The sequence below is a fragment of the Canis lupus genome, chromosome 25 (assembly GCF_003254725.2).
Source record: "Canis lupus dingo isolate Sandy chromosome 25, ASM325472v2, whole genome shotgun sequence".
In the NCBI taxonomy this organism is placed as follows: Eukaryota; Metazoa; Chordata; class Mammalia; order Carnivora; family Canidae; genus Canis; species Canis lupus.
In genome coordinates, this window is record NC_064267.1 from 4,233,607 (window position 1) to 4,260,853 (window position 27,247).

General features: G+C 35.9%; 2 protein-coding genes across 10 annotated transcripts in view; both read left to right on the top strand.

Annotated features, from left to right (window-relative positions):
* SPART (spartin) overlaps window positions 1-24,158 on the top strand; it is a 46,718-nt gene extending 22,560 nt beyond the window's left edge. For 4 of the 9 annotated variants that reach the window (XM_035717718.2, XM_025462486.3, XM_025462485.3 and 1 more), the window contains one exon: window positions 6,289-7,810. In XM_035717718.2, the coding sequence (XP_035573611.1) occupies window positions 6,289-6,562 (274 nt within the window). In that variant the 3' untranslated portion in view covers window positions 6,563-7,810. Of the gene's footprint in view, window positions 1-6,288; window positions 7,811-12,083; window positions 14,077-15,676; window positions 15,757-24,046 lie in introns of those variants that run through there. The other 5 variants (XR_007405723.1, XR_007405722.1, XR_007405724.1 and 2 more) reach the window with 5 other exon arrangements.
* Window positions 15,677-27,247, top strand: part of CCDC169 (coiled-coil domain containing 169) — a 41,110-nt gene continuing 29,539 nt past the window's right edge. The window contains 4 exon segments of the mRNA XM_049100839.1: window positions 15,677-15,756; window positions 24,047-24,135; window positions 24,137-24,158; window positions 24,440-24,480. Of these exon segments, the coding sequence (XP_048956796.1) occupies window positions 15,696-15,756; window positions 24,047-24,135; window positions 24,137-24,158; window positions 24,440-24,480 (213 nt within the window). The 5' untranslated portion in view covers window positions 15,677-15,695.

Genomic DNA, 27,247 nt, shown 5'->3' on the forward strand with positions numbered 1-27,247 from the left:
TTTTGGTATAGATTTTGTATTTTTGGTCCTTAGTGAGGAGAACCTAATAGGAAGAAAAGGACTTTTAACAGTGGTTCTGAGCTTATTTATTTGTTATGGTACGTATTGCTTTTCTTTTTATCCTTTCCTTCAAAGATTCGTGGAATGAAAAAACAGGTGAGAATTTGGTTAGGTAGGCTTGTATATAAAGTTAACTTTGGTCTTAGCAGAAATTTAATTAGAATGATGGAAGGGGTAGTGAGGATGTAAAGAGTTTTTGTAATACTGTTTCCTCTCTTAAGAATAATCTGGCCCAGAAGTAGAAATTCTCTTTTAAGAGAAGAAACTGCAAATATTAAAGCAGTAATAATTTAATGATTTTTATCACTGAAGAAATGGAAGAGCAAGTTATTTGATTTAATTTAGTTCTCATTTATTTACATAAATTTCCATTTATGAATATAAGTAATACATTTATATTTTTATATTTATGAATTTACATTTATTTAAATTTGTTTATACTTTGGAAAAGTATTTGATAGAGTAAGCTTTTTTGTTTTTCTCCTCTACTCCAACTGCTGGTAGTATGGTAAAATTTGTATTCTTATTTCCTATAATAAGTTATTCCCTCAAGCATTTTGAATCTGCCATAATTATGTGCATTATGCCTAGGTGAAAAACAAATGTATTATATGTACTTCTTTACCTGATCTCTCATGGTACAAGCCAGTACAAAAGTTATCTTTTCATTTAGGCATATTTAAAAGCAGATTGTGTTACAGAAGTATATTGTTTATACCTTTCATGTTTTTAATTATATCCATGGTTTTATTATATAGGATTATGTTCATTGCTTATGAATGTTTTACTAAGGATCTGTATAATCAATTTTACTCTTAAATTTTTAGTAAATTGTGTAGGCATTACTCATTAAGACTATTTTTGTCAATTACATTAATGTTCTTATTTTAAATTAGGAACATGAAGACCTACAGGAACAATGAAAAGCATTAAGTAACTTCAACCCACTATATTAATTGCAGTGTAGTATCTACTAAATAATTTATTACTCTTCTCCATAGCTTCTAAATTTCACCTTTACACTCCTTTTTTTCCATTTCAAATTTCTTAGAGGATAGGGTACCTGACTAGCTCAGTCAGATGACGTTGTGACTCTTGATCTTGTTGTCTTATGTTTGAGCCCCACATTGGGTATAGAGATTACTTAAAAAAAAAAAAAAAAAAAAAAAAAAAAAAAAACCTTTAAAAAATACATAAATAAATTGCTGAGAGGAAAAAAAATAAAACTTCAGTAAGTAACATCTATTTTTGTTTTCCCCTCACTAAAATGTTATCTTAGAACACATTTCTGAATAATAAGCTTAGTAAAATAGTTTTTCTATAAGGAATTTACTTTTTTAAAGGTATTGTATTGGTTTATTTAATGAATTTTAATTAAAATTCCCCTTAAATTTGCACTGGGTGACAGGGCAAATTCAAATTCATTAAAGCTAATTCTTTGGCAGATGTCATATTACTCAAAACCAGTTTTATATAGCATCTATTCAAGAGTTATATAAGATCAGCCTTCTCTTTTCTGTACTGTAACTATGCAAGTATTTAAACATTATCATGTCCTTTACTTACTTTTTATTGTCTTCTAAATATTCCCAGCTCCTTTCACAATTCTATATGTACTATGGTTTCCAGTTCCCTTCATTTATCAGTATTCTTTGAAAAGTGGAACCCAGAATTGAATGTAGTATTTTGTGTTGTTTCCAGGTAGAACACAGTGGGACTGCATCCCTTGTTTGGTAATATTTAGCATTTGGCAAAGAGGGAATACAAGACAAAGATATCTTTTTAGTAGCTGTTGTTTTATCGACTCATGAAACTTTTTTTTAATGAAAGTTTATTTATTTATTTTTATTTATTTATTTATTTTTTTATGAAAGTTTATTTAAAATCTGGGCTTTCATCTTATTTTTGGACAGTTGATATTTGTACCTAAAATTAAGAACTTTATATTTACTTTAAAATTAAGAACTTTATATTTACACAACAGTATTGTCATTTAGCTCACTGTTCAATTTTGTCTTATCAGACTACTTCTTAGAGTTGTTGTCTTCCATATCCATTCATTAAATATTGGTTCTAAGGCTTTACTCTATGCTCAATCCTTTTCTATTCTTTGTGGATATTGTCTATACTGGTGTCTGTAGTTACAACCGATCATATTTGTGTTTCCAGTTTTTGTCTTAATCTTTATGCTTCATAAATCCCAACTACATAACCCTTCAGCTATTCATTTGCTGAATCTTGTTTTTTATATTTATTCTTTTCTCTCCAGGCTTGTTACCACTACTGTAGAATAGACCTGCATCATTTCTCAGCTATCTTATAGCTTGTTTCCTATCTGGTTCCTCTGTCTCCCTCTTACTTACAATTCACAATGCAACCGAGTTAGAGCTGTCTAGAAACATAAATTTGGTTGTGCCATTGCCATGGATTTCAAGATAAAGTTTAAATTCCTCAACTTCACCTATAAGGTCCTTCATAAATTGGCTACAACCCACCTGTCTTGGATGGATAGACTAAGAAGGTGCTATTTCTATTTTGAATATTTAAGATTAATATTTCCAAGAATAGTTTTGAAAGTTGCATGTAAATTAAATTTTAGGAAGATTTTTTTTGAAATTTGTTATGACTGAAATTTTGTTATAATTAGTGAAATCTAGAATCACTGCCAATATGCTGTCTTTGTAGACATTACTGAATGTGCTGGAGAATTTTTTTTCCCCTGGAGAAATTTCTGAAGAGTCTCATTCAAACTGTATATGAAGTCTCATTGACTTATTTAGAGCATACTTTATATTCATTTTTATTGCTCTTCAATTGGTAGTGTTACTTGGCATATAAAATCTAATAAGCTGTAATTAAACTTTTCAAGGAGTAAATAAAAAATAAACATTGTCAGGACACCTGGGTGACTCAGTGGTTGAGCTTTGCCTTCTGTTCAGGGTGTGATCCTGGGATCAAGTCCCACGTCACACTCCCCACAGTGCCTGCTCCTCCCTCTGCCTGTATATCTGCCTCTCTCTGTCTCTCATGAATAAATAATATCTTTAAAAAAATACTGTCTTTTTTTACCAGAAATAGACTTTCTAGTTTTTAGCAGTATAGTCTGAATCTACAGTGTATAGTTTGAATGAAGAAAAGAACTGAGCAGTTACTTATCAAGGAAGAGAAGAATAGATGCCTGCCAGGAATACTGGTTCTGAGGCATATTAGGAAGCAGAGGTGATAGATTAGGATACATTAAAGCAAATAAACACAACCACTTAAAAGCCATTTTATTTGGTCTTTAATTACACATTTTGTATAGAGGAATTTTCAAAGTGCTTTAATCTGTACATCTCATTTTATGAGATAAAAAAGAAGAAATTGATGAGATGTGAAGAGGTTGATACTTCACCAATCTTCTTATGGTTAGTTTTGGGCACAATTGGTATTAGTATGTAGTTTTTTGACTCCGAGTTTGGTACTGTTCCCTAAATTAACAGGAATTGCTGCTGAAATGGAGATAGCATGGAAAAACAAGCAAAACATCAGTGTATCAACACAGATGCCTTTTTAGTACATTACTGCTAAAAATGTAGCCTTTGGAATTGTGTTACATATAAAAATATCATGAGTGCAGTTGTAGGTATCAAACTGCATCAGTAGAATAGGGGAAGTGGAAGTTCTTGAATCTGGAGGATTTCCTTTATTCAAAAACACTGATATGGCCAAATTCTTAAGTTAACCATGTCACTTCATTTTAGCTCACATAGTCTGGAAAAGAGGAGCCCTAAGAGAAACCTCAACAGGACATCATGGTCATTCTTCTAGTGCTGAAACTGCTACCACCCCTTTCTTATCATTTAACCTTAGCCATTGCCACTTGATAATAGCATTTATGGGGGCATGATTGACAGAAGGTTCCATGTCTTCTTGCAAAATCAGCAAATTGCAAAGCAACAGGAACTGGCAAACAATAGTTAAGGAAGCTTCAGTGTCTGGTGAGAAAGCCCCAATCAAGAGTGTCTGGTGAGAAAGCCCCAATCAAGAGTGATATGGGGGTGCCTGGGTAGCTCATTCAGTTAAGCATCTGACTCTTGATTTCAGTTCATGATCTTGGGTTACTGGAATTGAGCCCTGTGTCTGGCTCTGCTCTCAGTGAGGAGTCAGCTTCAGGATTCTCTTTCCCTCTCCACCTGCCCCTTCCCTCAATCGCAGGTGCTCTCTGTCTCTCTCAAATAAGTAAATCTTTTTTAAAAAGTGGTATATGGGCAGCCCAGGTGGCTCAGCGGTTTAGTGCCACCTTCAGCCCAGGGAGTGGCCCTGGAGACTCGAGATCGAGTCCCACATCAGGCTCCCTGCATGGAGCCTGCTTCTCCCTTTGCCCGTGTCTCTGTCTCTCTTTTTCTATGTCTCTCATGAATAAATAAATAAAATCTTTTTTAAATAAATAAATAAATAAACAAACAAACAAATAAAAGTGGTATATGAAGCACCTGGGTGGTTCAGTCAGTTAAGTGTCTGCCTTTGGCTCAGATGATGATCTCAGGGTCCTGGGATTGAACCCTGCATCAGGCTTCATGCTCAGCAGGTAATCCGCTTCTCCCTCACACTCTCCCTCTGTACCCTCTCTCTAAAATAAATAACATAGTGAGATACACTCTAGCACAGAGATTGAAAAAAAAAAAAAAAAAAACACCCAAGTATGAACAAGCTAATAGGATCACAAACCACTGTTCCAGGTTAGCCTAATGGTAATAGAGGACTTGTGAATTCAAAGGGTCCAATGTTAGTATAAAATGTCCAGGTATAAGTCACAAAGCACATAGGAATCTTCAGTGTGTCCTAGAGAAAATTATAAAATGTGCCTTTTTTTTAAGTTTATGCTTGCTGAGCAAGGAAAAATCTGGTACTTTAAAAACGGTAAGAGAAAAAAATGGGATAATTTTTAGTGTTTTTGTATAGGCTTTCAACTTGTATTTTCTCATGGAAATGGTACTAAACACAGATATTGATAATTGTCTATAATAACCACTTCTGTATAGTGCTTGTATAATTTCCCAAGCACTTTGCTATACATTTGATGCTCAAGAAACTGTTGGTAGATAGCAGAGGAATTAATCATTTTAAGCATTCAAGAAATAATGAATGTCAGGCAGTGTTCTTAGCACATAGGATTTATTAATGAACATGGCAGAGTTTGTTTTCTAAATAGGGTTTATATTCTAGCAAGATAAGCAAAAAAAAAAAGGAAGTTAAGTTCTATACTATGTAGCAGGTGATAAATTATTGAATATAAAAGAACAGCTTATCAGTTTATCAGGAGATTGACGGATGGACCATGTGGGGTAAAGCAGTTGAAAATAGGTGAGATAGTGAGAAGACAATAATTAACTGACTTGAAGAAGGTGAGGCAGTGAGACATGTGAATTCCTGGGTGAGAATAGTTTAGGCAGATACCAGCCAGTGAAAAGGTCTTACTTATTGGAAGGAATTACTTCCAATAAGATGGCGCATGTGTGTTTCATGGGTTCAAAGAACAGCAAGAATGCCAGTGAATCTGCAGTGGAGTGAGGAAGAAAGTGTTGTAGAATCTTTGCTTAAAGCTAAGCTTGGATTCTGATACTTTAAAAGACCTAACCAGGGGCGCTTGGGTGGCTTAGTTAAGCATCTGACTCTTTATTTTGGTTCAGGTCATGATCTCAGTCTCTTGAGATTGAGCCCTCTGTCAGACTCTGTGCTGGGCATGGAGCCTGCTTAAGATTCTTTCTCTTCCTCTCCTGCCCCTTACACCCCACCCCTACTCCCTCTTTAAAAAATAAATAAAAGGCCTAACCAAATCTAGTTAAGGTAGAACTTGAAACCATTTATAGTGACTCTAGATTCTTTGTGTTCTATAGTTGCTTCATTGAAAATTTTCTATTTCCAGAAAGGGTGGGTTAGAAAAGGGAAACAGTGACTGATCTTTATTATATTTGCATTTTATTCTTCAATACAAACAGTTGTTATTACATTAATCTCAGCTAGCCCGAGTGTATTTTCACGCAGTTTCTGCTAAAAGAGAAATACAGCCTTGGCACAGTTTGATTTTATTCTTTACTCTGTTTTAGATTATTAATTAAATTGAAACATAACCCTTGATTTTGCTTTCAGGAATAACATACTAATCATGGGACTTACTTAATACTAAATCAGAAGATCTCAATTTATATTTATAATTTCATTATACTTTTTTTCAATCTTTTAAAGATACGGGCATACTGCAGGAGAAGCTACACATGATGCAGTAGATTCTGCCATCAATGTTGGTGTAACTGCCTATAATATTGATAACATTGGTATCAAAGCAATGGTGAAGAAAACTGCAAAAGAAACAGGACAGACACTCCTGGAAGACTATAAAATAGTTGATAATTCTAAGGGGAGTAATCAAGAAGGAAGAGCAAATGTAAACATGAAAAGGGAGACGGGTGAGCAGACAAAGGACCTAGAGAAGAGTGAGGCAAAGAAGAAAGAGAAATGATGGAAGTGCTGTGAATCACCTATACCAAAGCCTTACAAGGTGGATGCATTTTTGTTAAATAGGCAAATGTGGAATTCCCCACAGATTAACCAGTGTTTTAAAAATGTATTCATTCCTATGAAGTGACTATTTCATAAGCTTTACAGCATGTATTCTGCTTACAAGGAGAAGAATCAGTGTTCTTGCATTTGGCCTTTAGAAATATAGGGTTATATTCTCATTAAGTTTATTTTTTCTAAATGTGGCTAAAATATTTTTGCAGTTAAAATAAGACTAATAATACATGTGCTGTAAACCTCATTAAACCTAATGTTAAGCTATTTTTGTATTTGCTGTCTTTCAAAAAGCAAGATAGGAAATTATATATTTACATAAAATTTGGCATTTAGTAACCTTAGCTCTAGTTGTACTTGGAAGGAATTACTTAAAATATTGTCTCCTGGTTTTGCACTAATTGTGGATTTCTTTTTCTAGGTGCTTGTCAATTTTCAGTATATAAGCTAAAAACAACTATAATCCTAAACTAAAATAATTCTCAGATAACATTTAAGACTTTTTCAATACAGGGAATAGGCTAATCATGGAAAATAAGATGAAGTCTATAGAATTATTTGGTAGCTTATCTCTTTATTCAGAAGTGGAATGGTCTTTCTGATTTAGAATGAATACAAAGAGATTTTCAAGTCTTCTGGATTTAAACTGGTATTGATCTAGGAGCCTAGGAAATTTTGGTATATGATAATTATTAAAATTTGAAGTGATTATCATCACTTGAATTGGACAAAAAACTACTTTAAGAAATCGCTTTACCATATCTACTTCTTTATTTCAGAAGGCTTAAATATTTATTAAAAATATGAACAATTTTTTGAATGGTAAATATATTTTTATTTTGGGATTTAGTCATTGGGATTTTATATGGTAAAACCAACAAATTATTAGAAAAAGCTCTATTTACAATCATGCTAAAGAATGTGAAGACTTTAGGCTTAATCCATGGTGGTGGGTGAGGTATAATAGTTTCCACTCTGGCAGAAGACAGGACATTCACAGACCTATAAGGTACAAATACATAAGTAAATACCCAGTGGCATTTTATTTTTGTTTACTGATTTTAAATGATTGGTATTGATTTTCATAGCTGTTGTCCATTCTAATATTTCTGAACCTTTAATGGCTGCTAGTTTATTAGACTTCATTCAAAACTATCTTTAAAGTGCTCTTTATGAATAAATTGTTTCTGAATTACTTGGCCTCAAATGTATTCACGGGATTTATTTTGGGAACACTTAGAATTGATAGATCCTTTCTCTAAGGCCAGGGATAATGTGGAAATAAAATTGAATTGGTAAATAGCTTCTATTTAGTCTCTGCCTTAAGTTTGAGATGTGGAATGACAAATATTGGATGCTAAAGTCTACAAAGTTAGAGCAGAGGTCAGCAAAATTGATTTGTCACAATTGTATTTGTTAAATTTGTATTTAGTTGTCCATTTCACTTCATTCTGCTCTGCTCACTTGGTTGTGGGTTTCTTTTTCAGATTAATATAGACACAATCATAATATCTTCTATATTAGAGTGTTCTAGAACCATTAGAGTATATGAGATAAATATACACGTGCACACGTGTGTGTATAAAGAGATTCATTACAAGGAATTGACTCACAAAATTGTGGAGGCTGAGAATAATTCCTAAGGTAGCCATTCAGTTAGCTGCAGACCCAGGAGAGCTGATGTGTTGTTGTTTTAGTACAAGTCTGAAGGCCCAAGAACTAGGTGAACTTGTTGGTATAAGTTCCAATCTGAAAGCCTGCAGGCTCCAGACCCAAGAAGAGCCCATTTCAGTCTGAGTATAAAGGCCAGAAAAGACTAGTACACCAACTGAAAAAGGCAGGAGGAGTTCCTTCTTACCTTTTTTGTTATATTCAAGTCTTCAATTGATTGGATGAGGTCCACTGCCTTTGGGAGGGCAATCTGTTTTACTAGGTGTACTGATTGAAATGTTAATGTTAATCTCATCCAGAAACGCCCTCGCAGACACCTCCAAAATATACCAAGTATGTGTATACCCTGTGGCCCAGTGAAACTGAAAAAATCACAGCTGCTTAGCCCAGTTTTCACTGTATAGTGTATACTTTTACTAAGCTCTGCTTGGCTCTTTGATACTCAATAGATACAGTGTATAAAAGAACAGTACTCAATATTGACTGCTACCAGGGTTCTTCCTACTTTTGCCTCTACAGACTGTCCCTCCCTCATGCTATATGGGGTAGTTTCCTGGGAGTACCTCCAGGCACCAGCTGTCTAGAAATAATCATAGCTAATGTTTATGTAGTGCTTACTGTGAACCATTAATGTTCTAAGTGCTTTTATGTAGGCTAATTCATTTTAACCTCATAACATTCACACACTATTGCAACCTTCATTTTACAGAATACGAAGCAGATACAGTGAGGTTAAGAGAGGTTACTATTTAGTTGGATCTTTTCTAAGAAAAGAGAACAGTATGAAAGGAAAGAGGTCATAGACTAGCCTCAAAAAGGAGGGACCTACACAGTAGAGTGATTGTTAGGCCAGACATTTTTCTTAAACAGAGGTAGATAAGGAAGGACAAATGGCATTTATAGATACCCTTTGCTTCCAGCTGCTTAACGCTAGTTTCTCTTTTTATTACCATTCCACTGGTTTGGTAGTTGGTAGAAAATTGCCCAAGTTAGTAGCAAATAGGTCATAAGTCTTAGATTTGGTGATAGTGTGAGCTTTTGTCTTTTTCTCTGTATTCATAGGTATTTTAGGGCAAGGTAAGAAAAGTGAAGCTTAGGGCTTGTTAAGCAGAAATCATTTTATATTTCGTTTTTTCAGTAAGCCTGAATAAAGCTCTACTTAAACAGAAACTAGTTCTCTGATCTATTCTTGCCAAACTCAGGTTTAAACACACTTCCTAATGGGTATTGCCATTTTGTATTTAGTTTAGCAACAGAAATACTTAAAACATTGTGTTGTTTCTGAAAGCTTGTTTTCTTCAAATTTTTTTTCTATTCATAATATATTTAAAGATAAAGATGAATTTTAAAGTCTTTAAGAACATAGATGAGAAAAACCCAAATAATATCTTCAGATGTATTCTATGCAAAAAGTTGTCATACATGAAAAAAGTTTGGTCACCCTGGAAGCTATTCATTGGAAGAAACAGACTAATGGAAAGTGTCCTCTACATAGGCGCGCGCGCACACACACACACACACACACACACACACCAATCTATTTTGTTCAAATTTGGAAGCCAGCTGAGGAGCAGGTTGCGAGAATGTGCTTATCAAAGAAGTAAGATGTCTGTGGTAAGGAATAAGGTCCCAGCATTTGCAGGTTTAAGAGGATCCACAGACAATATCCCTAGTTAATAAAATATTGCTATTTAGGGAGTAACTGAGTTGGGAGCTGAAAGAATGAGGTTTTGGTAGACAGCAATTGTTGAGTTTAAATTTTCTGAGCTAAAGCCACTCTGATGACAAATTCAGAGTTTTTATAGCTGTGGAAGTGGAGTGGAGATAAAAGCGATGAGAGTTGCAAGTTGAAGGGCAAGGTTGTGGAGAAGACTTTCAGTTGGAAAGACCACTTCTAATGTCAAAGGCAGTAGACAAGGCATGACTCTCAAGACTCTGAGTAGAAGCAAGGAGAAGGCGTAGATGGTGTTACATCAGGAAAGCATGCCATTTACAATTGCTCCAAAAATAAAATACCTAGGAATATATTTAACCAAGGAGGTGAAAGATGTGTACTCTGGAATACTCCTAACATTGAAACAAATTGAGGATGACATAACCAAATGGAAAGATATTCCACGCTCATGGATTGGAAGAACAAATACTCTTAACATGTCCATACTACCCAAAGAAATCTACAGATTTAATGCAATCCCTATCAAAATACCAACAGCATTTTTCACAGAAGTAGGACAAAATAAAGTTTGTATGGAACCACAAAAGACCCTGAATAGCCAAACAATCTTGAAAAAGAACAAAACTGTTATCACAATCCCAGATTTCAAGGTGTACTACAAAGCTATAGTAATCCAAATAGTATGGCACAAAAACAGATTCATAGCTCAATGAGATAGAATAGAGAGCCCAGAAATAAACTCATGATTACATGGTTAATATTTGACAAAGAAACAGGAATATGCAATGGGGGAAAGAATTTCTTCAACAAATGGTGCTGGGAAAATTGCGCAGCTATAATGCAAAAGAAAAGAACTGGACCACTTACACAGAAAAATAAACTCAAAATGGATTAAGGACCTTAATGTGAGACCTGAAGCCATAAAACCATAAAAACCCTACTGAATAAAAAAACAAAAACACAAACAAAAACCTTCTGCACCACAAAGGAAATAACAAAACTAAAAGACAACTTACTGAATGGGAGAAGATATTTGCAAATTATATCTGATAAAGGATTAGTATTCAAAATATATGAAGAACTTATGTAACTCAACACCAAAAAAACAAATGATCCAATTGAAAATGGGTAGAAGACATGAACAGACATTTCTTCAAAGAAGACGCAGATGTGAGGATGAGATATCTCCCACCTGACAGAATGGTGAAACTCAAAAACACAAGAAACAAGTGTTGGCAAGGATGTGGAGAAAAAGGAATGCTTGTGCACTCTTGGTGGGAATGCATCTGGTACAACTACTGTAGGAAACATCATGGAGATTCCTAAAAAAGAATAGAATTACCAAATGATCCAGTAATTCTACTGGGAATTTATCCAAAGAATGCAAAAACACTAATTGAAAAAGATAAATGCACCCCTATGTTTACTGCAGCATTATTTATAATAGCCAAATTATGGAAGCAGCCCAAGTGCCTATTGATAGATGAATGGATAAAGAAGACGTGGTATATATAATGGAAAGTTAGTCATAAAAAAAGAATAAAACCTTGCCATTTGCAACAACATGAATGGATCTAGAGGGTATGGTGCAAAGTGAAATAAGTCAGAACAAATGCCATATGATTTCACTGGCGGAATTTAAAAAACAAGTGAACAAAAAAGAGACCAACTCACCAGATTATTAAGTATAAAGAACAAACTAATGGTTTACCAGAGGGAAGATGGGTGGAGAAATGGGTGAAATAGATGAAGGGGATTAAGAGTATACTTATGATGAGCACTGGGTAATGTATAGAATTGTTAAATCACTATATTGTACCTCTGAAACTAAGATAACACTAAGTTAACTATACTGGAATTAAAATCTAATTTTTTTACATTAAAAAGGCATCCATATCAGAGGAGTGGTTTTTACATGAGGATGGAAAAGTAGTGAGCTGGAAGTAGCATTGGAGGTGGAGAGAATTCTTGACCCTCCTGACCCAAAGAAGCACAAGGCTCTACAAAGAAACCAGAGAACAAAAACATTAATTCTTGGCTTTTGATATTTCAAGAGCTTTTGTTTAGGTGTAAATCATAAAGATTTGAAAGAGTACATAACTATCCCTCTACTGTCCTCCAGCTAACGCCCACCTCCACCCCTTCAGTCTATGAGAGGAAAGAACTACGAACTCTGGCTGGAGAAGAAAGAAGAAAGCCACTAAGGCAGGAAATAGAAACTGGTGAGTGTCTGAGAGGAGACCTGCAACTTGCTCCCCACAACCTGTCTGAGGCTGAGCAAAAAAAGTGGGAATACAAGATTTGCCATACCACATGACTTAATTGACAGAATTATTTCATATTATACTTCTTTTTAAATTAACTGTAGTAAAATAAATAAATAAATAAAATTAATAAATAAATTAATTAACTGTAGTTTTTTTAAAATAACCTATTTACCATCTCTTACAAACCACTTTGTACATAATAACCTTCAATTGCTATTAATTGAACTGATTCTTCAAAATGCTTTAAATTCTCTTTTGCCTATAAATCTGGGTTGTTCTTTTGGACATTAAACAGTGGCAGTAGAGTGTGCTACTTATTACACTTACACTCAGTTCAAACAATTGAATTCCAAACTGTCCCTGTTCTTAAAACAGCCCCCAGTACAGTCTCCAAATTTCCAGAATCTCCCTTCTCTCTTTTAAAACCCACTTTCTAACTGAAGACTTGCCTTAGTTCCAGCATGTATCCAATGAACCATTTTACCATTTTATACAAACTTTTAAGTGTAGCAACCATAGGTCCCAAAAGTTTTTTCTATTTTTCCCATGAATTATCGAGTTTCCAAAAGTATGTTGGTAAGCATAAACCAAATGAAACAAGCATTTACCACATGAAACAAGCATTTACCACATACGCTTTTTATGCTTTAAAAAAAAAAATCTTTGAAGGAGTATCTTATGGGCATAAACAATACATATTTACTGACCACTACCAAGGGTCACTCTTCTCAACACTGAAGATGAAACAGCAGAATAAACAACTCTTTACCGGAGTACTTGTGTTGATTTGTCAGAAAACAGTCCCGTGCTCACACTTCTAAAACTGACTCAGGATATGGAAAGTGTACCAGAGAAATCAGAGGTCAAGGCAGCCCATCTTTCTACTCAAAGATGGATGGGAGCAGGGATAACTAAAGCACAGAACATCAGGAGCAAAATGCAAAATTTGTGATTACAAATACAGGCATGAAACTTCAAGCTGTTGTAAGCAGCTTCGAGCTGTGTCCAGGGACAATTCCCACACTTGGCAAAACAAAATAATCTGTACTGGAAACAGTTTCAGGCAGTGCCTTCTCAAGTTCTCTTCAGACACTCCTACCAGAACCCTTGTGCGCAGTAAACTGAAGCAAGAAAGGCGCAGCCAGAACTACTGTTGAGGGGATCCCTGGGTGGCGCAGCGGTTTGGCGCCTGCCTTTGGCCCAGGGTGTGGTCCTGAGACCCAGGATCGAATCCCACGTCGGGCTCCCGGTGCATGGAGCCCGCTTCTCCCTCTGCCTGTGTCTCTGCCTCTCTCTCTCTCTGTGACTATCATAAATAAATAAAATTAAAAAAAAAAAAAACTACTGTTCAGTACTTCCCTTAACAAGGTCTAAGAGCAAAGTGAACATCGGGCATGGGCATGGGTCGGTGTTTAAGGCCAGCAGATCCCTACTCCTTACAGTCATCCAGCTGGTGCACATCCCCCTCCACCAGTTTGGGTCCCTTTTCTGACGTGTTCCCAGGACGCTCAGCCTGGGCCAGCCTGGGCCCCGCTCTGCCACTGGCACTGGCACTGGCTCGGGTCGCCTTCCTGCGCCCCCGGGCGCCGCCCTGTGACGTGAGAGCGCGGCGCCGGCAGCGGCCACTGGCCACTGGGAGTCGGGGAGTCGGTGCGCCCCGGCGACGGCTCGCGACGGCGCTCTCTTCCCGGGTTCCGGGTGGCTTTTCAGCTCTTGTGGTCGAAGCTGGAAGACGGGGAGGGCGTGGACATTTCTGACCTGACACTATGGAGGAAGGAAGAGGCGACAACTTCGACCGGGTGAGCACCGATCGCCTTAAAATGGAGCTGCTGAAAGAAACCCATCGACGTGAGCGGCGGGCGGCGCGGCGCAGCGCAGGGCCAGGCGCGCGCCGACCAGGGACTTGCCCCTGCGTGCGTCCTGCTGTGGGAAGCGGAAGCCGACGTGAGGCCTGCAGGGTGATCCGAGCCCCGGCAGACCTGCGACGTCGAAAACCAGTGTTTTACAGTGTCATAGCATTTGCCCTTTGATTAAGCGTTTGATATTACAAACAGGCAGGTTTGGAGGCAGGATTCTTGTCTTTGGATCAGGTCAGATGGAGTGTATTGTGTGCACAGACTGTAATACTAAAATATGCGTTTGATTTTCATGTTGCGCGGACTTCAGCTTCTGTTTCAAATTCCAAAGGTTTTGTTTAGTTAGGCTTCTCCATCATCCCTTTAGAAGAACTTAAGAAACGGTGGCATTTTGTAAAAATGACGCGCCTTCTATATACTTCTTAAAATACTCACTATTATACTTCGTATTAAATCTTTGACACATTTTAAGTTTTGTTTTTTTTTTTTAATACCTCCAATCTGACCAGCAGGCCCCATGAGATTTGGACTCCTCTGTGTCCCTAAATCTCCGTGTGCTTTCCTCTGTTGTAGCTCTAACACACTTTTTAAATTGCTTGGTTATTTCTTGGGCTGATATTAAACTGTAAACATGCTGAGGACAGATTATGTGTTCCCTGAGGAATTTAGAGTATAAATTTAGGAATTTTAGAGTATAAATTTAGGAATTTTAGAGTATAAAAGCAAGTACTTTAGAGGAATCCTGCATAAATACAAATCCCAGCTTTTATCACTCTGTAACTACATGATCAACTTAATAAACCACTAAGCTTCAGTTTTCTCAACTCGAAGATTGGTGTATAAATCATAATAGCTCATGTGGTTGTCACCAGGATTGAGTGAAAAGTATGTACAGAGCATATAACATTGGCTTATGATAAGCACTCAATGGAAATTAGCTGCTGCTATCACCATTGCCCAGTTTAATTATTCACTGTAGTATTTTCAACATAGCACAATGCCTTGATGTATAGTAGGCAATAAAAAATACATATTGCATAAATGGTTCTCTCATCATATTTTGACAATTAATGTACTAATTGTACATTAACAATTAGTACATTAATTAATTAATTAGTACAGTAATTAATTAATTAACAATTAATGTACAATTAATGTACTAATGTCCTGAATAGATAATCTCTGGAATGCTATTTGTGTGTATGTGGTTTTGTGTGTGTGTGTGTGTGTGTGTGTGTGTGTTTCTCTTTTCCTCTTTGTCTCTGGTTGTCAGTTACCCATTGGCCTAAGTCTTCCATTCTCTGATAATTTGCAGTTAATTTGCTGGGCTTTGAGAAACCAGAACAACTTCTTGGGATCATTTAAGAGTAAAGGTGACTAATGGTTACCTAGGAGCCTCTGAGCTTTAGTACACATTACGGTCCTTGTGGAACTTGGTTATCAGAATCCTCCACTTGCTTGATTTCTGATTCTCAACCATGCCTTCAATAAGTGATGTTTCATAATAAATTGCTCCTAAAGTAGTTGTGTGTTACTTTGTATTATTTTCATATTATACTGGATCATAATTAACAAGATATTTTCAATAATAGGGATATAGTGCAACTATCAATGCTTGAAATAAGACACAAGATAGCGGAACTGGAAGCCAAACTCAATACTGATGATGAAGGTATATAAGTAAATATTTTTATATATGACTCTTGTATAATTATTGTTTAGTTTACCAAGATACCTATAGTGCATCAAATTAGACGTAGGAAATAATAGTACCAGGTCTCAGTACTGCTTTTTGGCAGCATTAATAATAATTTGTTATCGAGGCTTTTAAAACTAATATTTCAGTGTCAGACCTGTTACTCTATAATCATTTGTCTACTTTCAAGTTCAAAATGTTCATCAAAAAAAAATGTTCATCAATTAGGAAAACCTTTGTTACATGACACCAATACATTATTGTTTTTGGTAAATAATAAAATGTCACAAATTTTCTGTGTAACTCAAGTAATACCCCTCATATCTTAACTTCTGTGGATTTGGCTATAACTTTAAAATCTTTATCTAGGTTTTGGCTATTTGTGTTGTAAGAATGGTGAAGGGCAGGGGGTGAGTGTTGTGTGCATACACATGCATCCACATACCCACATACCCATATATCCTTAAAATTTATAATGTATAAGATATTAATTCATTCCACAAATATTGAGACCCTGCCATTTGTCAACACTTGAAATGGAAAACCTTTCCATTTAGAGGTTTACTAACTGTTGGGAGAAAGTATCAAACTAAAATGCAGTTCTCAGAAAGGAATTAAGTTCTGCAAAAGGAGAAATAGAAACTCAGTTAAGGGAACCTAACACAACTTGGATAAAAACATAAAGACAACTTTTCCAGAGAAGACAGGGCTTGAAATGAATGCTAAAGAACAGTAGGAGTTTATTAGGGTTATGGGGGTGGACTTTGGTTCTTAAACCCATTTACACCTCTCTCCTCTTCTATTGGGGAAGCCATGAAACAAACAGAATTAGTAACCATATGATAAATAAAATGCTACTATTCTTAGTTCCCAAGGCTCTTTTTAAGGCTTGAATGGAGAACACTACTCTGTCCCACATCTGGAGTAGCTTCCTATGTCTCCACGTTTATACTGGAATATATAACTGGCTTTGTCAGGAGAGACTGTCAGTGCACTTACCAAATAGTTGAATTGGCGAGACTAGCTGGGATTTTCTCATCTAACCAGTTACAGACAAAACAAGTCACACTCACAAATATGCATGCAATGCAATAACCATGCCCACTAGTAAAATGTAAGCCTAACAAATCTTATTATCACTTAGTATCTTCTCTTGGAGCGGAACTGGTATGTGGGTATAAAAAGAAAAGGTAAAATGATAGAGTTCTTTCCTCGGGGCCAAAGCTAAACCCTGAGGTGGAGGGGTCAGAAACACATACCCTTTCTTTAACTAAGGCCAGTAACTATGTCAGGTGAGGTGATTATTATTAACCTTATTTATGGAAACATGGAATTTAGAAATTTAAATAGCTTGCTAAGATCATGTAGCATATCATTTCATCCCAGATCACGTACCTACGTGATCACGCTTTGACAACTTCTATTTACCACATCAGCACTGAACAGTTCTGGTTATCTATAGCTGCATAGCAAACCACCTTATAACTTAGGGGCTTGAAAACCTGGGAGGTTAGCAATTGGGGTCTCATGTATTACAGTCAGATGTCTGGAGCTTAGTTATCTGAAGGTTCAATTGGGCTGGGCATTCCCAGATGACTCACATGGCTAGTATCTCATACTTGCTGTTGGCTGGGAGCCCAGCAAGGTACTGCCTATCAGAAATACCTACTCATGGCTTTTGTAGATTTTGCTTCTCACAGAATGGTGCTTGGGTTCCAAGAGGATGTATCCCAACAGCAAGCATTCAAAAAGGCACAAGTGACAGAAACTGCCAGGCCAGTTAAGGGCTACTCCCAGAACTGGTACAACATCAATTCCATTATATTCTATTGGTCAAAAACAGTCACAGATTCAAAGGGATGTAGTAGGAAACTCTACTTATCAAGTTCATAGTACAGAAGAACATAGAGGTGGGGGTATATTATTTCAGTCATCTTTGGAAAATATAATCTGTCACAGGGAGCATTAAACATAGTGCCATTTGAGGAGAACTCTTAAGTAATTGATGAAAATGGCATATAGATTGTCCTGTGAATATATCAGGAGATGAGATTAACGCTTATGAAGACAAATTAAGAGTAGTCTTTAATATGATGCTAATGAATTCGTATTGATCCTGAAGCCAATGGAACAATATTAAAGGAGTACTAAAATGAATTTATTAATTTTTAATATCATAGAAGAAATACGTGCACAAGTGGCAACTCTGGGTACATTTGTTTAGATGATCCTTTCATAGCTACTCTCCCCAAATCTCCATCATCTTTCTCCCCATCTCACTATCAGCTAAGAGCTTACCTTCAAAGAGAAAGAGAAGCAATGAGAAGATTTCCACTTGTTTCTACCAAGAAAGCTACCCACCTACGTGCATCTTTGTATATCCTCTTCCTTCTTTCCTGTTCTCCTGCATATTCTTATCTAAGGGACTCCTCCACGTATGTGATAGATCCTATCTACTCTCACCTACCAAGGACATTACTCCAGCAATTGTCCTCAGCATATAAATGGGCTGGATTTATTTTGTTGAAAAAAACATGAAAAAGCTCCTTTGGCCCCACATTTCCTCTTGTGTCATCTTTCACTGCTCTATGTACAGCAGAACTCTTCAAAAGAGTGGTTTCTATTTCCACTCTTACATGTTTATACTTGTTTAGTCTATCTGGCTTATTAACTGTATTAATTTTTAGGCTAAATGGCAAATACAACTTCAAGGGGCTTCACATTCCCATAGTGGCCTTTAGGGTTCATAGGAAACTCTGTGCAGAAAAAATAGTTTATGTTTTAGTATATGTGCTACCAAAGTGAGTACAGAAGTGGTTTATGTTTTAATAAAATCTGAAATTCATCTTAAAGTTCAGTGACAAGATAAAGAAGAGGAAAGAACACGTTCAGATGACTTTTTTAAAAAGTGAGAATTAGCAGTGGTTAGAGCTTTAAGTGTATTTTAAAAATTGAAACCACCCTTTGAAAACGATATTATTACCCCATTTTATAGATGAAAAACTGAGACTCATGGATTCTAAATCTCTCTCAAGGCTACAGAAGTGCTGAGTGATAGATATGCATTTGAATGTAGGCATTCTGGCATCAAAGTCCACACTCAGCCTCTACTTGTTCAACCTCTTATGCTCAAGTTTGCTTCTCAATATTTTTTCATCTAGAGAAGAGAAACTTGATTTACTGAGGCTCTGGGCTCTGAGGCTCTGAGGCTCTTGTTCATCTAGGATTAGAAATGGGCTAGATTTGCCCAGCACAGGGACGATAGTTTTGTTCTCTCTTGAACAGAAGTTTTACCTCGAATCAACCAAAACTGCTCTTGTCAAGATGACTAGTGATTTCCAATTTGCTAAATCCAGTGTCAACTCTTGTCCTCATCTCACTTGACTTAGCACTGATACAAGGGGTCACCCTTATCTTTGAAACCCTTTGCTCACTTGGCTCCTGGGATACCATATTCTCAGTTTTCTTTGTACCTACTGGCCATTCCTTATTTCTCTTCACCTTTATGATTTCTGAAAACTTGGGAATGCCCAAGGGCTCAGTGCTCTGACTTTTCTTTGATACATGCACTCATTACTTAGGTGATCTTTGATCAGATGCTGCTAAATCCTGTCTGTATAATGACAACACACAAATTTACATCTCCATCTGGGAACTCTCCTTTGAGCTCTTTTTAATCTTCATTTATCGGATGGTTTCTATCCCTAAGCCCCTTTGGCTATTGGGTAATATGTTAACAGATCAAATAGTTTTCTAATTCACCTCAGTAAATGCTAGAAATATGTTTTGATAAACTTCAATTTGTCTTTTTTTTTAAACAGAGGAATACTTCTATTTATCTTAAAATGGCCTATTATTTAGTAATGAAACATTAGAGGTATTACTACCCCTGGGGGGAAGAAAACAAAACAGAGATGCCAGATGCTACCATTAAAATTTAATATTTTTGAAAGTTTCCATTAAGCAATAAAATTTGAAATAGACATAAGAGTTGTAGCTATTAGGAAGAGATAAAATTATTATAATTTTTAGTTTTTATAATTTGATATCCAGAATTTTCCAGAGATCAATTGAAAAACTACTGTATTAGTAAAGAATTATGAATGGTTGGATGCAGTAATGGAAGAAATGTTTATGTAAGAAAAAAAAACAGCACTAACCAGTTCAAAAATAGGGTTCTTAAATGATTGTACTCCCAATTTCAGCCCAAACTATAAAATATCAGACAAAAGCCTTGATTAGAAATATTCAGAACCTGTATGAAGGATAGCAGAAGACTTGTGATTATAAGGCAGTAATAACAGTTCAACCAGAATTCTCACCTTATTCAAAGTAAGAGATTTTACACTAGAAAGAAACCCTGGAATAAAATGATAGACTGTATCTATCTTATTTTTGTATCTCTAGTGCCCAGTATAGTGCCATATATTAGGCTTTTCCTTTCCTATTAACATTTTCTTATTTTACAAGACTTTGCAAATTAACATAACTTCATCACTGTTATAAATGCAATGATCAACACAAACATGACTGAATTATTAAAGTCTATATAGAGTCAAGTTTCAATCAATTCAACTGTGTCCTTTTAAACACTTTAAAATGTATTATTTAGCATTGTTGCTTAATAGGGCTTTGTTTTTGTTAACACTGCTATCTAAGGCAAAAAAAAAAACGAAACAAAAAACAACAAAAAAACATCTAAAAGATAGGGCTGTATCTAATTTAATTGTTTTAGAGATTTTATTATTTGTTTGACAGAGAGAGAGAGGGAGAGAGAGCACACAAGCACAGGGAAGGGCAGAGAAAGAGCGAGAAGCAGACTCCCTGTTGAGCTGGGAGCCCAACTTGGGGCTTGATCCCAGAACCCTGTGATCATGACCTGAGCCCACAGCAAGATGCTTAACTGACTGAGCTACCTAGGCACACCATAATTTAGTTTTCTCTTACCTTATGAGTGTCCTCTTCCAAGGTCAATTCATAAAATTGGCCATAAATCAAACTTATAAAACGTTTCAATTTTTGATTTGGTTTTGCTGACTGTTGTACTGATCCTAGCCAAGATCCCTCTGCCCCTCCCCTCATACCCTCATGGTCACACACTCTCTCTCTCTAAAAAGAAATAAACAAATCTTTTAAAAAGAGTGATGCTTTTGTTTGTTTGTTTTTAGAGTTACTGAAGGAGCAATGGTTCATGGAAGTATTGCTTTGGGTATTTTTTCCACCAAGAGACACAAATGTTTCTGCCAAATTTTTAGCCTTGTAATCTGTATTTCAAATAATTGTTTATGGTAAGTGTATTGTTGGGCTTTATAGATTGGCTGCTATTGTGCTGAAGATCAGGGATCATCTTTTTTGGTTTCAAGCATGTTGTGGCTATCTCAAAGATAGCGCCACATCTCTCATTCAGGTGTTTCAAATGTCTCTTAAATTCCCTTAGTATCAAGACTATTAAAAAAACTTGCCATTATTAACTGCCACTCTTACTCCCAATTGGGAACGTAGCTTAAACATTATTCCATTTTAAAGATGGATAAAGAATTAATACTTTTGGTACTTTTGTATTATCACGGAACAAAATGTGGTAGAGAAAGAAATAATCAGTGTGGTTCTCTTTTAGAAAAAAGAAATACTTGATAAGTAGAAAGTTCATGTGATTTGTGAGAGCCAATGCTGTTTTGTGAAAAGAAAACAATTTTGTTAATCTCCAGTTTTGTGGGCCTCCATCCACTTGTTGCGGAATCAGAAATTCTAACACACTTTGGTATTAGCCATGTAAATCAGTTATGGCTGCAGGTTTTGGTAATTTATGTAGTCTTTATGCAGTTGAATTTTAATTGATTAATTATTAATCAATGAATTGTTAATAATGTATACATTATCTTACTAGAATTTGAAACATAATAGACTGGAACAGATCGATGTTAATTATTTAACTGTTTGATAGCTCTGTTTGTATTTTCCTGTCAGTTCAACAGCAGCAACCAATCAGTTGGGTCCATTTAGTTTATGCAGCTTAAGATTTTTCTAAAATAGATTCTCCTGTTTTATGTATCATTCTCCTCACAGCAAGATCAAAACAGCACTGAATGCATTGTCAGATCAACTTTGGCAATGAGGCAATAATTAATACAGGGAGGACAGATTAGATTTAGATATGAACTAGCTGCAAAAATATCAAACAAAGATATTTCAAATTAACTCTGGAAATCAGTCTCAATGATTACTCATAGCTAGATAGCTTAAGAACAGAGTATTCTTTGCTCTAAACAGATTAGTTTGTACTCTTTATTAATTTGACCTAGAATTAGTCAAGCTCTCTTTCATATCTGCCCCAGCTGACTCATCCATTAGGCATAGTGGGCACATTATGAAGGACCCTTGATGATACTTCTAGAGGCCAATGAGATATTTTATTTTAAAATCAGAAGAAAAAATGAATATGATCCAGTCTGGACTATATTTGTCTTTATACCAGCATAGTAGTAAAAATAGAATTTTTAATATTTTTTATAGAGGAAGAGGCCTACAAAGGCAAAAGTGTCAAGGGGCCATGGAAGTCACAATATGACCCTACAAGACCATAAGACTATTTTTTCCCCATTTAAAATTTTTCTCCTGTAATTCAAGAATAGCCCATTTGCTTTCTCTTTGTCTTTTGTCTTCTACAATCCGGAGCCATCTATGTACCTGAAGGAATTACACATTTGAAGGTGTACATTTGAAGTCAGTTCATCACACTGGGGAATGTGAATATTGACATCATTACCTCCAGGGCCTTGCACTTATTAACATTAATACATGATAGTATACTATTAGGCTTACCTATATTTGAGGATCTCTAAATCAATATTTTAAAGTGGAGGTAAACATTTCCAAACTATAGTTAGATGTGCTAAAAATGAATTACATTCTTAATTTTTTGGTAACTGTTCTGATTTTGATCTGAAGCCCCCATTTCCATGGTGGGGAAAGAGGTCCAATTACAGAGAGAGACTTTACCTAGCCAGTTATACTGGTAATTCCATCTATTTGAACTCAGTGGTATCTTTTGGATAAATGTTCAGTCTGTCAGATTCCTCTTTCCTTCTCGTTCCTGGAAGCATTTGGATTAATAACTTTCAACCTCAGTTTGGGAGAGGGTTCCTGCCTCTGTTTTTGGAACACTATTTGCTAGAGATGAGGGGGTATGGGAGACATGTGGCCAGGTTAGAAGGTTGAGGCTGGTAGTATATGCTTATATTCTTCCTACTTAGATTTTTCTTGTCAGCTATGATGGAGCTGAAATTGCCTCATATATATAAAGAGTATTAAGGTTCAGAAGCAAGCCATCATTTTTCTCTCTATAAAGTGTACTTTCAAGATAAAAAGAAAGAAAGAAAGAAAGAAAGAAAGAAAGAAAGAAAGAAAGAAAGAAAGAAAGAAAGAAAGAAAGAGAAAAGAAAATAGCTTTGGGCCTTGAAGCTGACCAAAGATGTTTTAGTTCTAGGCTGTATGCTCCTCCCCTCCTATAACAATAAAACAAATGTTTTGGTCTTAATAACCAAAGGGGTTTGGTGAAAGAAGCCTGTTTAAGGATAAGAGAAGATGACTGAATAGGTAACTGCATGTTTTAGCACAGCAGTTAAGAGGATACACATTCAAGTCAGATAAAACTGGGCTGAAGCCCCAGTTTCCCCATTCTTGGCTTTGTCACCTTAAGAATATTATTTGACATGCCTGAGCCTTGGTTTCCTCATCTGTAAAATAGGCAACAAAGTTTTTTCAAATGAGGAATAATTAGTTAATATATGTAAAGCATTGTGTATTTTATATGTAACAAACATGTAAGTGGTAATTGTAAAACAGACTTCAGAATTTGTTTGCAAAGGGAAAAAAGAATATGACATTAGATGGAGGCTAGAACTATTTAGACTGTTATGTATGGATATTTCAGGTTACAAGGAAAGAAACATGTTCCTAATAGTCCCTCTAATAAAATTCTGTGTAAGGGTATGTGAGGAACTGAAGGATAAAGGGAATAGGAAGTGAGAAGACCAGGAATCACAATAGTCCTAGTGAGGTCTGGCTGTGTAGTAATCTGACTGAATTTACTGTCTGCAATCTCAAAGATCCTATCTAATAGAGAAATGCATGCTTAAAAATTAGTTCATTCTAGTTCATCTATATTGCTAACAAAGTCAAGTGCAGTAAGATTGAGCTGATTAATGTTGTAAATAAATGAGAGGTGACAAGTTGATTTTCTCCTATCCCCCTACTTTTCACTCAGGTGGTGAATGGAAAGTTCGTTATGAGACACAACTGGAACTGAATGAACAACTAGAAAAGCAAATTGTTTCTCTAGAAGAGAAAATGGAAAAAAATCCCTGGAAATCCTTCAGGTACCAAAGCAACTATGTATATGTTTTATAAATTGAGTTAAAAGTGATAAAATATTTTTTTAAGATTTTTATTTTATTTATTTATTCATAGAGTCAGAGAGAGAGAGAGGCAGAGACACAGGCAGAGGGAGAAGCAGGCATCATACAGAGAGCCTGATGTGGGATTCGATCCAGGGTCTCCAGGATCACGCCCTGGGCTGCAGGCGGCGCTAAACCGCTGCGCCACCGGGGCTGCCCCCAAAGTGATAAAATATTAATTGTTCATATTTGTTTTGTTGTAGATAGATTGTCTTCTATCCGTGTCTATGAACAAATGCCAGTGGTGAGTAAAGACTGGTTTAACTAAAAGAATAATTGAAGGAAAGAAATTATGTATTTCTTTTTTAGATAGGTTCCAAAAAAAAGTTTAAAGACTGTTGAAAATTCCAAATAAAATATTTTGTTCAGTGGAACTGTTTCTAGGAAGTAAGGAATCCTATAGTAGATCCTTCAACTTAATCTCCCCCTTATAAAGCTGGGCAGGGTTGCAGGTACAAACAAAATGGAAAAAAAAAATGGAAGAAAAAGAATCTCAAATCTCAATAGTCAGTCCAGGTGGAAAATGTTTCTACTTCCTGCAACCTAAAAGAGCCTATTAAACACAGAAATATATATCATACCTATTTAAAAACATTTCCATTCTATTTCCTCTAGAACATAGATATACACATGTATAGATATACACACACACATATTCACATTAACACACATATACACATAATGTATAAAATCCAACAGAGAACCTATAAAATTACCCTATCACATGAAAAAAAAAAAACAATTATTGGCTGCTTTACCTAATTTTCTTTGGGCTGCCCTTTCCTCCTGATAAGTTACTTAAATTTATATGTTTTTACTTTACAAAGCACATGTATTTGTTTTTAATTCATTTAAACGTTTGTTTTTTAAAATGTGGAGGAGACGTAAAGCATGGCTTATGGTGGATTTAGAATATGCTTGGAAATAGCCTTTTCTTTAGAACTCACACTGAATTTTTATTTCTAGAATATCTAGAAAAACATGGAAATCTTATAAAAATCAAGGGTACTTTATCTGAAAATATAAATATAATACTCTGCTAAACTGGCAGAACTACACAACCCCATGAGCTAAAATTTAATATTATTTCCTTTAACACATTTGACACTAAGCTTAAAACAATTAAGTGATTTGCTCAGAATCACAGTCTGGAAATGTGGAAATTGATTCTGTTTCTCTAAAAAAACCCAGACCCATTTGACTATACTGTGCTATGCCAACAGCCCTTCTATACTACCTATCAGAAATAACATGTTTTTTAACGTGTTTTATGTAGAGCACTTAACTGACTGCTATATTCACAGAGGTCCTGAGGACCGGAGCGCTACAGAGATTGCTCATTGAATAACTGCAGACCTTTAGTGAAAAATACATAAAAATATCTTTTTTTAATCATAAATCAGGAGAGAAATAACCTATTTTGTACACCTCTGTCATTTTCAACTCAGAAATTTATTTTTGTCTTGCAGTCAGGAAAAATCATGGAGTTATATCTCCATCTTGTGGTACTTAGAAATCACTGCAAGGGTTATTTTAGGCCTTGTCTTTCTTTAACTATGGATATAATTTTAGTTCTACCTATAAAATATAAAATATAAAATACTACCTACAGAACATAAAATATTCTGATTCTCAGTTGCTTGATAACTCATCCTCAGTGCTAGCTCCAGCCTTATGGAGAATAGCAGCAAGTGCTGGTGTGACATGGTATGATACTTTATAGCATACATAAGAAGCATTTGATTGGTTTTTCTCACAGCTACCTCAGACTGTAACATACTCATGTTGACAAAATTCTTTCTTTTTATGAATTTGTGTTATTCTTGAAAAAAATGTGTTTCTCTAAGAGGTTTAGATCTGGAGGCAGAGAATTCTATTTCTCTTCAGTAAAGGACTAAAGAAACGTTAGAAAAACTAAGAGCAGGGTCATGTACCAAGCAGAAAGGAAAGATAATGAAAGTTCAGGCTCTTAAGGAACTGGTTCTCTTTATTCTCTAGGCAGATGCATGTATGAGTATCTGGTGTTTCTTACACAGGGGAATCAGGAGGAGTCTGCAAAAACAGCAGGGATTAGGAATCTAGCCTAGGAGCTGGTGGTAGAAGTCGCCAACTACCAAACAAAAAACATTGGGATCCAAGGATCCTATATCCAGTGATGAAATGTTTTATTCAAGGACAGAAGATAGTATACTAAGCCTTATTCTTTATATAAAAACAATATTTATGAAATTCAGATGCATACTCTTTATGGAATGCAGACAGTTTTGACTTTCTATTAAGGCTGATAATTAGAGAAAGATTTTGAACTTCTTGGGAGTGATAGAATATGAATTCAAACACTACTTGTAAATTTACTGATTCTTTATCCTTGTTGGGGTTGGCACAGTGGCTCCTCCAGGCTCCTGACTTGACTTTCCGCTCTGCCATCCTTTAATGAGTGGCTAATGCTCACAAGATGACCGCTTCACTTTCTTTTTCATAGAAAGAAGTAGGTGAAGGGCAAAGGGCAAAGGTGAAGGCCAGTCAAATTTGCTTTCTTTCAAAGCATTTTCTAACACTGCTGTACCCAGAGTCTCCCCTTATATCTCATTGCTTAGAATTGCATAATATGGGCACCTAGGTGGCTCAGTGGTTGAGCATCTGCCTTTGGGATCAGGTCTTGATCCCGAGGTACTGAGGCACTGAGATGGAGTCCCACATCCGGCCCCCCGTGGGGAGCCTGCTTCTCCCTCTGCCTATGTCTCTGTCCCTCTCCGTGTGTCTCTTCATGAATAAATAAATAAAATCTTAAAAAAAAAAAAGAACTCTATCATATGGCCTCCTGTATCTGCAAGAAAGGCTGGAATATTTAGTGTTTTACTGAGCATAGTAGTAGGAAGAAGGGTAGAATGAATATCTGTTATGCAATTAGCTCTATTTGCCACACAAAGGCACTTTCAATGAGTACTATTTCACTTATTTTTTAAGATTTAGAGAACTCAAGTAAGGGTGAGGAGGAAGGGCAGAGGGAA